Below are 12156 nucleotides of genomic sequence, written 5' to 3'. Positions count from 1 at the left end.
TTTTTAGGCTGGATACACCCATGGAAGACCGTGTGTGATAGACAGACAGTTTTATTCAGCAAATGGCCACTGGCTCAAAATACACACACATGAGCATGCATGCATGCATATTTTACATCAGATTTACAATTTGGTGTTTCTTTTTTCTTGTTCTCTTTAGATGATGTAGAAATACAGAGACATTTCTGATTATATCAGTTCTCTGCGGGATAGAAATATAATTATTCATTGTGGGATATTTACTAAAATATGTTCCTCAATTCAGAGTAAGAGTCACATACACAGAAGATATCTGAAGATGCGCAATTCATCTTCAACGGAAAACTAGCTTCAGCCTGCATCACACACAATATATTTCATTATAAATATTTCATATCTGCCAGTGTCAACAGCAAGCTTATCTAATTAAGAAATAAAGTTTACTCTACCTCCATGTGTAGTGTAATAAAGTCTAGTTTTGCCTGAACTACTATTGTTAAAGCACGAGGACGCTTGCTTATAACGTCTAGTGCTTTGACGGACTGACAGACAGCAGACAGGCGCTCTACCCACTAAACCACCAAGGCGGGTCATGGAACTTCAAGCTGCCTTTGAGTCCAGGAGAAATAAAAACCCACCAAGCAAGCTGATTCTCTGACGAATGTGAAATCCTTAATTGCAAAATCGATATTATTCTGTGTTAATAAAAGACCCTATATTATCAACTTTAATAAAAAAATCACTTGACGAGAATCGCAAAAACCTCAGTCACGATTTGGCTAACGCATGACGTGACCCATTTACACAATTTATGGTAGTTGCCTAATAGCTTACAGAATCTCATATAGCCCCATGCCTTGCCCAAGTTTTATTCACGTTCTTTCTTTACTAATTAGAAACGGCATCTCTGCTCTTGTAAACAGTAGGCGTAATTCGAAATTAACATATCGTATTTAGTTTTAACAAAATCAGTACACGCTATCGTGGCAGTGGCTGTTCTGGACTGACACTGGCTTGTTCACGAGCTGCCGACGTACGACAGGAGTACTGCTGTGCAACGGTGGACAACAAATAAACATTTACTTTTTTTATGCAACTTGTGCGAGTGGCGAGTGCTACCGGTATGGCAGGATATGCTCATCCATTTTCGTAAAAACCTGTGTCATCCCTGATTTTCAGAGATCTATTCAAATAATTTTCACCACTACGCCTTTACGCCTAAAGGATTCTGTTCCGGCGGATAATCGAGACTGGCTATTCTCTGGCGTTGACGTCATATATTTTCATAAAATATATTATGGTTATAACGAACTCAAATGGACCACTAAATTTATTTCGTTATAACCGTAGTTTGTTAAAAGCATTTTGACTCTCCGACGCCCTGGGTCAAGTAACGTGACATCACTTTACTCGATGAATGACAAAGTGTGCACTGCACATGTACTATGTTTAGTCATCATACATAACATAAGTAAAATCAGGTTTCAATGACACACAGACACAAGAGGCACTTGCCTTCTTTCGGGAAATCTGTGATTTTGCTTTGACCATTCTTTGAACGATGGATGTGGTCGAGTGTTGTCACAATGTCATCAATGTTATCAAACAGTTTCGGTGATACACCAGGGCGACTCGGAAAGAACCGTCGAATGGCTTCTAGTTGCGTAGCTGTTTCAGATGGTGTGAGAAGTTCAGATTCGATTGGTGGTTCAGTCTTAAATTCATCATCGGAGTCGGGTGAGCCGCTGTTTTCAGTGTGTTTCACTTTGTTGATGATGTTGTCTTCTGTGGTCGTTCAGCTGTGATGATGTCGCCCAGGGTCACATTGTGTTTGATATCAGTCGCTGTTTTCACTTCAGACCACATGCCACGCAATCTTATGTACTTTAGGGGTTAATTGGGACTATTTGTTTGAGATCCAGTTCCTCAAAGCGGTCGTAGGATACGATTGACGTAATTCTAAACCATACGTAAATCGTAACGCTAATATAACTTTGTGGAGAGGTGCATTGTAAATGTTTTGGTCCCCTGCACCCCGTGCTTGTCTTAAAAACCTAATGATGAGGATCAGGTGATCACACTGTGTTGATAGGCTGGAGGTGTGCCCCGATCAGATCAGGTTGATGTTGAGGTTTGGCCTATACTATACGACATGCCCATACGTTTTTAAAATATATTTTTTCCTCAAAGCATCTTCTCTCAAACAACTTTACTTATGAAACTGAAATATTACATGCTTGTTTTTTTTCAATGATAAAATCTAGTCTGATTGTCGATGGACATCCTCAAACGAGTAATGTTTTTTTTCTAACACTTATCTCTTTGTATAATTAGCACTTCTAATTTTACAGCATAAAGCAAATAACAAATAGCATGTTGATAGTGATTCATAAACACCTGCTTGTGATAGAAGAGGATTCGTATAATCGATTGTGCTTACAGCAGATAACTTTTTTGAAAATCGAAAGTGTTTTTTGCTTTTTATTACAGAGACGGCCCATTAAACCAAGACGGAAACGTGCTCGATGGCCACGTGTTGTGCCGCACTTGACAAATCGTTCTACTGGGATGCCAACTGGGGTAATCGGGGTAGTCAAGGTATTGATGTCTTTAAGGGGGTGAAAGTAAGGACTAAACGGGTTGAGTACTAAATAAAACTATAGATGTAGACTTTCACCACCAAGAAACCAAGAGAATTTCGACCGTCGGCGTTTACTGGTACTTCAGTTCAAGTACAAAGCGTACACTACACACCAAAACTAACTGCCCCTCGATCACAATGCTAACGGAACACATGACAATGCCAGGTCGCAATGCCAAACGCAGACAAATGACAGTGCTAACGCACAGGTAATCGGAATGCGGTTTGGATCCAAACGAAACACGAACCCCATTACTCGAGTGAGTGAGTGAGTATGGTTTTACGCCGCTTTTAGCAATATTCCAGCAATATCACGGCGGGGGACACCAGAAATGGGCTTCACACATTTTACCCATGTCGGGAATCGAACCCGGGTTTTCGGCGTGACGAGCGAACGCTTCAACCACTAGGCTACCCGACCGCCCCTCATTACTCGATAGTTGGTTAAAGAACGTTAGTTTTGAATAATGAGGGGAGGGGAAATGAAGTTTACTGTCGCATTCAAGATTATTGCACTTATGTGGCGACGTGCATGCACGTGTCTCTTATTGTGGCTGCTTGTCAGACCTAATGTCGGTTGTATAGTGCTTGCCCACTGAGACAACCATGCCCCATGCTGACACAGACAACTCACTCTGATACAGTATATTGACCCGGCTAGATATTGTCTTAGCCCCTTAATGTCGGACGTCAGGCAGTGTAACAACAAATACCATCTTTTAACGTATTTTGCTATGACGCGGCCGGGGTTGGAACCGCCGACCCGCCGCCCTACGGGAAGACTTTCCATCGACTAGACCACGGAGGCAGGTGGTCAGTTCTGAATAGTAGTGTACCCTCTGTTGTAGAAAGGTTACCTCCAGCCTCGGGGAACTGTGCCCACGGAGAAAAGCGGCGAGTGGAGTACCGAAAACAGACCGTCATACATGAATGTCAGTCTTAATGTCAAACATGGTTAACTAAATAATAATCGACTTGTTGAAACACGTTTATCGCGCTGTCTTTTATATTTTCAATTTTAACTTATTTCTTTCCTGGATATTTCATGCAGAATCGAGAGTAGATAAAAGTTCTTTTCGACAGTAAGCCAACAAGATGCCTCGTTAACCACACTGAAGCGCAAGGTTTATGAAACATTTACATTGTCTTTGTATTCTAAAAGCTACTACATAGATAAAATTGACAACACGTGTCTGCTAGAAATGCCACTCCGCTAAGTGGTTTCTCCTTGGTTTGGCTACTTACATTTTGAAACTTGGACTATTACGGTTGAGAAATAAAGAAGGGGGATAACAAAGAGCCGATGCATATGCGATATACTGTCCTTTATATGACCGAAAATAGAAAACGGCTAATAACATCGATAAACATTCTCATGTTCAAAATATGATTTATTAAACTTTGAAATCCCAAATACCATTTCTATGTCAAGTATTTGGTCCTCCTTCCTCCGTGGATAGCCTGGCAGTGAAGAGTCCTCGAGAACCAGTAGAGCTCCCTGGAATCCCCGCGGCAGTGTCTGTGATGCCAGCTCAAGGGTCTGCGTAGACCTACATCTCAGTGCTCGTGTGACCTCTTTTCTCCGTGGCCTTGGGTCATCGCCATTCAGTGCAATGGTATGGATGCTGCACCTTAATTATTGTGAAACTATTCATTGAGGAACATTACAACTACCGCTACAATTACTACGGAGAATCAGCTGACAATGTCATTAGCGACACAACATAATTGTGTGAGAGGCATTTGATTGAAGGAGTCTAGGTGTACCGAGATTCCTACTTTATTTATGTAGGTCATGGAGGCTTTTTAAGGACTGTAATTTAGAACAGTAAACACAGCATTTTTTTATGACTTCCCTACTTTCTGTGTTCTGGTCAGAAGCAGAGGATGTATTTGTTGTGATATATTTGCCCCCAAATACAACTGTTTGTATATTTAATTATCGTGAAATACAATAAGGAAGAAATAGTATTCAGTGTGGTCGCGACTGGCATTCGTGTCGACCAATGCCCGAGGTAACAGCGTGACTATGCAATAGTTGTAATAAACATGTTGCAAAACTATTGGAATTATTTTACAACTATTGCGATTATCATAAACAAACAATTGCAGTGGTATTTCCACGGTGTGCTGAAGTACCGTAACCTTCCCACATTGTAGATTTCCTAGCACTCTTCAAAATGATATTTTAATCATCCGATTGCCATGGAGTGTGTCTAGGCTATAGCTATGATATACAAGTATATACAATCGAATGCATGCCCATACGCCTATTCAAATGACATGATAAAAGTGAATGATGTCATTACCATTATTTATTTATTTCTCGAACACCTGGTGTCATGCATGCCCATACGCCTATTCAAATGACATGATAAAAGTGAATGATGTCATTACCATTATTTATTTATTTCTCGAACACCTGGTGTCATAACCGATTTTCCGTGATCCATATTTTTGGAATATTTGCATCACTGTTTTGCCGTGTACGCCCAGTGGAATGTTCCGGCAGGCGTGACTGATTATTATCTGGCGCAGACGTTTTGAATTCCGTTACATCTGTCGGATCTGTCGACAGTGTAGTGTAATAACTAGTGCTGATTGTACTTGTCATAACTGTGTTGCTATGGGAACATGGACAGATGAGGTGCATCCACAGATCTTTGCACATCTAATTGAAATGGCAGAAAGCAAATTGTAGACTGGAATAAGTCACCCCGGAGAATGTCTCTTTTAACAAGCTAGTCTCTAAATATATTTTAATGAGAAATGTCATATATATATATATTGTCTACAATCCTTGCATGTGCCATATACAGTTTATCATTAAAAAACAAGAGACTGTACCTTCTGATATACCTGATCCGGTGCGTGGTACTGTCCAGGCAGCGTGGCGCCAGCGGCGGAATGGCACGTGCTTCTGAGGCACAGTTGGATGAAATGCCTCAAACGATTTGTGACGCCACAAGCTGTCGAATGACGTCATTGTAAATTGTGACTGTGCCCGAGGGGACATATGGACATACTGTCGGTGGGTCACGGACTTCTCCAAGGACGACCGTTTGTCATTAATGGTTGTTGTCGTCCCGTGCACGGGCTTTGACATTAGAACACAAGAGGCGAGCCAAAATTAAACTTTGTTTGTTTGTTCCTAGCGGGTCATAAATAGAAACTGTGAAAATGCCAGTGTGACATCTACGTCAGATAATCAGCTGTAAAGCGAGGAATGAACTTTGTTTCCTTGACTGTGTACCTTAAGAAGCCATACAGATTGAAATTGCAGGGCCTGTTATTGCAAACAAATATGCTTAAGATCGATTGTTCCCCCCATTCTATTTTTATCCGGAAGCAAATTAAGTTGGCTGAAAGAAACAGAACAACAGTTCACGAAAGCTACTGCCCTTGTTATGCGAACAAATTAAAGAGTATTTATTTCTTCTCAAATCATTACAAGGAATCACTAGATTACTCTTTGTTGGTTTCCGGGAAAGCAGTTTGATTTATTTAAGTATTGCGCTACTTGTTGCAAGAAGTAGCACGGAAACGTCGTTACAACATTCCATGCCTTCAAGCCCCTCCAACTCCTAGAGGGAGGCCACGGTTGGCCGCTGAAATTCGCTGTGCAGAGTTGCGAACCTTGGAGCGCAAGAAACCTATGACCGTGGGTTTGAATCCCGGATCGCACCGATTCTTCTTGTTTGTCAGCACCATACCATACCCCTACCAAAGTGGTAGACGTGAGACATGCATCACTTTGGGCTTTTCCCGTGACATACTGTGAAAAGCGGCGTTCAACCCAACTCACTCCCTCCAAGACGTATGTGCAAAGGTTTTCGTCATGGTTGAGAGAAATGTCCGTTACTCGTCAAATGCAATATTTGGAAATAAGCTCTTGCTCTGTCGGAGTCAATTTTACTCATACACAATGACACGTAGGGTTAATCACGCCACACACCAGGGGTCGAACCCCTTCGTCATTTGACGGTAGAGTACCCAACCTTTTTCAACAAGAACGTCTCAATGCAAACGTGAACTAGCCATCGAAACTTACGCAAAGTAAAATAGTTTAGTAGGAATTTCTATGGCAGTGCTGTGGTTTGCATGTGTCGCAATTCGATATAAGCACTGAAGGGCATTCGTGATCCAACGTTGATGCGACAAATGTACCAGCCAAGACGTTTGCACACTTCAACCCCTTAAAAACGGTCACAGGGCAACTCGGTTAAAACATTCGTCTTAGATTGATTTCACAAAGGTAAAGTATCGCTATGAATGTTGTAACTAGTTTAACATAGACAGTCCTGGGATAAAGTCCAGGGCCCGATCCACATAGGGATCGATGATCGTAAGCCTATGTTAAAGTATGGGAGTTACGATTAACTTAACGCTAAGATCATATAGATATGCTCTAGTACAGTTAAATATTTCTGTGTCTTTTTCAATGCCCCATGTAGAAACACCGTGATCATCGCATACGGCATCCAGCCACAGTTGGTACTCACACTTGCCCCAAAATAACTATTTTAAATTCCATTTTTTATTCAACAATGTAAATAAACTCTTATTGCACACAACTGTAAAACTTCACATAAAAATCTCAGCAGTGACTGGCCTCGCTGAGCCAGCATTTTGAAGCACTTATTTCATGTGACAGTAATACGCCAATATTACTCGAGTCGTATTTCCAAAACGGTCTGGAGCGTTTTACATCCATGAAATGTTCTTTGGCCAGTGAGACGAGGTCAGGACGGTGTCGAGTAAAATAGTCTACTATGATTAACAAATCATCTGTAAGGAAATTGTCACTATGAATCTGTATGAATACTTTCCTAAAAGTAACTTTCAAGAAGCGTATCCTGGTACTCTGGATACAAACAAGTCATCAAGCACGCTACGGTAGCACTTATCTCAAAACCACTACTTCGACGATTTTCTTTGCATGCATATATTCACAACGAAGCTGAATATTGTGACAAGCAGTTCCTACGTATTCTGGAGATAAGCTAGTGGTACATTTAAATCGTGCTTCTGCGTCTGAAGATCTTCTTGATAATGTTGGTTTTCTTTTTCCTGAACTTAAGAGCGGAGAAGACGACATGCTGAAAGACCTCCTTTAAGCCCTTGTGGTCGCGAGCCGAGCACTCCACATAGCAGTCAGCACCAATGTCCTTGGCCAACTGGAAACCCTCGTCCGTGGAAACCTCGCTGTCTTCATTCCCGACTCGGAGGTCTATCTTGGTGCCCACGAGGATGACCGGTCTCTTCTGTTTGGTGTGTTTGGAGTGTCTCTTCAGTTCAGGCATCCACACGTCATTGATGCTGACCAACGTTTCCCGGTCACAGGTGGAGAAACAGAGGACCAGGACTTCACTCTCACGGTATGTGAAGGAACGGAGATTCTCAAAGTTTTTCTGAAAAATAAACATTAATGTCAGCGATGCCTTCAAATCGTTACCGTGTCACGGAAATAGTTGGCATTGAGATGATAATATTACCCCGTTGATCTCGACGTTATAGTTCTAGTTAAGTTTCAAAAGAAAGTATACATGGAACATTTATCGAAATATTACTTGGTCGCCGCAACACTCCAAATCTAAGATCCAAAACTAGCGTTTCGTGTCAAATACATCATTGCTGAATGTTTAACGTCCATCACACGTGGGTGTACACTTCCTTATGCCCGTCAGTTTAGCATGTTAGGGAAAATAGGGTTTAATCTCCACATGGATACAAAGTGGGACAGTGGATATGGTGCCGTATAAATGAATACTTTCCCAGCAGTTCATTTTTATCAGGTATTCTGCACAAGAAGGGAGAAATCGTTTTAATCATGTGTAATAATTATCATGTACATAAAGTTCACCATGATAATAAAAATAGATGGCCCAGCGCTGATCTTGGGTTAGAATGTGAGATTCTCCCTAAATTTGTCTTGTCGGCACTATATTCGTACTTATGCGTTTTCTAGAAGTGATAAACATATACAACATGCTTACACATATAAAATATGACCGACAAATTCTTTGAAGTGTCTCCTTCTCACACTCATGAAACAATTCAAACTGTAAGTTACCTGCGCGGCAGTGTCAAACATGCTGATGAGGAATTCCCTCCCAACCATGTTATGGCGTACAACGTAATTCTCAAACAATGTCGGTTGATGCTGAGCATCAATGGATCCTCTTTCGTAACTGCGAGAGATGCTACTCTTTCCGATGTGACTGTCCCCCATAACGGCACAATAAACATGTTTGTCAATTACATCATGCTTCATGCTTGTTTTCTGATTCAGTGAGATCAAACTGCAAAGGTTGGCGTTGGAAGATGTATTGTAGGTACGAAGGTAGATTTGCGCCCCTCCTTATAAAGAGGTAAGCGGAGACACACCAATCAGGTGTGAGCTGGTGGGGTCAAGGTTGGGTGATAGCTGTCATGGTCAGTTGATTGTGACACGGTGTGAGTTGTTTGTTTTTCTCACTCTATCATAGCAATTACCCACAGATTAAGTAGTCATGAGATCTAATTATAATGTTATAACACGCGATGTCGCTGCCAGGACGAAATCAAATTAATGTTTATTATTCTTGCGCGTTTACACAGACAATTGAATCAGCTTCTTTGGATAGTCATGTGTGTCAGACACCCTGGTCACGGCGTCGGCTCCAGTGAAAGCGCTTGTTAAAAATGAAACTTAAGACGAAGAAATAACAGTATTTACAATTTGGTGCTAATATCTTTGCCAAAACATGACTATAGCAGATAATACAGCACCTCGGTTGTCACATAACGGCAACAAAAGAAGTAAGAAGCAATAACATATATAGCCGCTTTCTTGTTAAAGATTTAGCCACTTTTGCGATACTGAAATTGGTGAAGAGCGAAACCAGGTTAGATTGTAAACCAAACTTTCCTGACGTTTACTTTACGAAACGTCTATATGTATCATATATGATTCATTATTGTGCAATATCCATGTTAATCGTTAATCATGTTAATCAGGACGATATCAATGTTACTGTCCGGTTTGCAAGGAAAGGAAAGATTGTTATTTGATCCTTATATATATATATGTCTAAAATGTCTATATATATGACTAATGCCGGTTTCATAGTGCTAGCCCTACGACGTACCGATATTTAGACAAAGTATTTTGACTCCGAACCGACCAGTCCTTATTTTATCACCATATAGCCGAGGGCCAACAATACGTACCATACTGAACGTCTAAAAGCATATAACAATAGCATATTATTGTTCCCATATGTACAGGAATCAGTTTTCATTAACGCTTATTTCGAGTGTGTAGGGTGAGGCAGGGTATCGCCCCCACTCACATCATTTTCAAAGTATTATGAATAATAATGCGTGTTGTTGATCGGATCTATACTAAATGTAAAGGGAATGTAACCTTATAACTAAATCTTTAGTTAATATATTTCCACATCACAACCAAACACAAACTGCCTCGATGGTTATTTCATTTCATCCAGCATTTGGTTGTCAGCTTGTGGTCATAAAATGATGTACCTCTCCTTTGCATAAAATGCCCCAAGATAACAAATAAGACGACACGGAAAGGTTTGTGCTCCAGTTTATCACACGTACCAAGCCGGTCAGTAATTGACACTGTATAGCGTAATTAGCTTGAATTGCCCGCCTATCACGTAGATTATGTTCCTTAACAAAGCGACAATCAGCGATCAGAGAGACACATGATCTGTACATAGCTGTCAATCAACTGCCAGATACTGAAATACACATCCGTCTCCTGTTACCCGTATTTGTCTGAATTTCGGGTTCGAAATAGAAAATAACGGCGGTTTATTTTGTTCTATCACGAAGTTTATGGCCATCTATGGGTAAAGTCCGAGATATTCCTTTCATATTCCTTTTATGGGAATCTTTAAAACACAATACAAAGATGCATGTGCATTGTGTTTGTAGCCGAAATGTATATAAATAAACAGTGCACCATGTCCACATAGATGCAGATCCCCACATCCGTTCAACGTCTATCACTTCCTGTGTGTCAGTGATGGGGACTACGAATCAGCCTGTAATATAAGCGGGTTGAATTGTTTGATAGGCAACAAAAACTTAAAAAAATAGGACTCAAAGGTCAGATAATAAACTACATCCAGGACTTCCTAAACAATCGTAAAATAACCGTGGGTATAGACCAAACTCTATCGGACCAATGTCCCCTAGAAAATGGTACTCCACAGGGCAGTATCCTCAGCCCCACCCTCTTCAATATAATGATAAACGATCTATTCGAGGGCCTATCCCCTAAAGTAAACACATTAAAATTCGCGGATGATGGAGCCATCTGGATCCGCACTAAAAGCATGAACATGGTCCAAAATTTACTCCAAAAATCTCTTAACAAAATACAACAATGGGCTGACAAATGGGGCTTCTCCCTTAACTCAGAAAAAAACAACAGGAATAGTATTCAAACATAAAAAAACATGAAACCCGCCTCCCCAATCCTCCAGCTAAACAACCAAACAATCAAATTTCAAAAACAAGCCAAATTCTTAGGACTTATTTTCGATGAACATCTCACCTGGGATGCTCACATCCAAAACCTAACAACTAAATGCAGTAAAGACCTAAACACCCTAAGATGCCTAACTGGCTCTAACTGGGGAGCATCCAAAGATACCCTCCTCTCTCTCTACATATCACTAATTAGATCAAAACTAGACTACGGCTGCGCCATATACAACACCCTAGACAACTCTCTATCTAAAAAACTTGACTCAATACAATATCAGGCTCTCAAACTAATTACACGCACCCAACATGGCACCTCCTACACCTCACTTCAGGCCTTAACAGGAGAAATGCCACTAAGTCTACGCAGGGAACAGCTAAGCTTAAATTTCTGGGCTGCGTCCCAATCAAACCCTCTCATCGAAAACTTAATAAACCAAAACATCAGCCGCAAAAACCAAGCTCTAGCTCGTAAACACCCCTTACTTACCCCAATATCCCAAAGAATAACAAACTACCTAAATGAACACCAAATTAAAAATCTTAAACAAAACTGCAAACAATCAAATATCTTCACCCCTAAACTTAAAATACCCAAAATAGACACAACACTAGCTAGCCAAATAAATAAACAAACCGACCCAAACATAGCTAAAACTACCACACTAGCATACGGACACGAAAATTGGCCAAATTGGTGTCACATTTACACGGACGGATCCTCAGATCCGACCTCCAAACACACAGGTTTCGGAGTCCATACCACACAACCAACTAAAACCACACAATCCTTCCGACTCCCAAACAACCAATCAATATTCACGGCAGAACTAATGGGCATGGCCTCAGCCCTCCATAATCAAGAATCCAAAAAACACAAAAAAAATCCTAATACTTACCGACTCCCTAAGTGGACTGCAAGCCCTCCAAAACAAAAATACCAAAAACCGACCTAAATTAATAAATCAAATACTTAAAAGCTCCAACGACCTAACTAAGGCAGGCTAACAAATAACCTTCTTGTGGATACCCGCCCA

General features: G+C 40.8%; 1 protein-coding gene across 1 annotated transcript; it reads right to left on the bottom strand.

The window, feature by feature from the left end:
* Positions 1–7635: 7635 nt before the first annotated feature.
* Positions 7636–8894, bottom strand: LOC124142003 (cell division control protein 42 homolog). The gene is made up of 2 exons (XM_046510224.1): positions 8694–8894; positions 7636–8031 (listed from the first exon to the last, which is right to left on the bottom strand). The coding sequence occupies exons 1-2, from the start codon at positions 8892–8894 to the stop codon at positions 7636–7638; spliced, it is 597 nt and encodes a 198-aa protein (XP_046366180.1).
* Positions 8895–12156: the final 3262 nt, after the last annotated feature.

This window comes from Haliotis rufescens, unplaced genomic scaffold, assembly GCF_023055435.1.
Source record: "Haliotis rufescens isolate VD_foot unplaced genomic scaffold, xgHalRufe1.0.p SCAF_3, whole genome shotgun sequence".
Classification (NCBI taxonomy): domain Eukaryota; kingdom Metazoa; phylum Mollusca; class Gastropoda; order Lepetellida; family Haliotidae; genus Haliotis; species Haliotis rufescens.
Note: the sequence above shows the minus strand (reverse complement) of the source record. Positions and strands in the feature narration are given on the sequence as shown.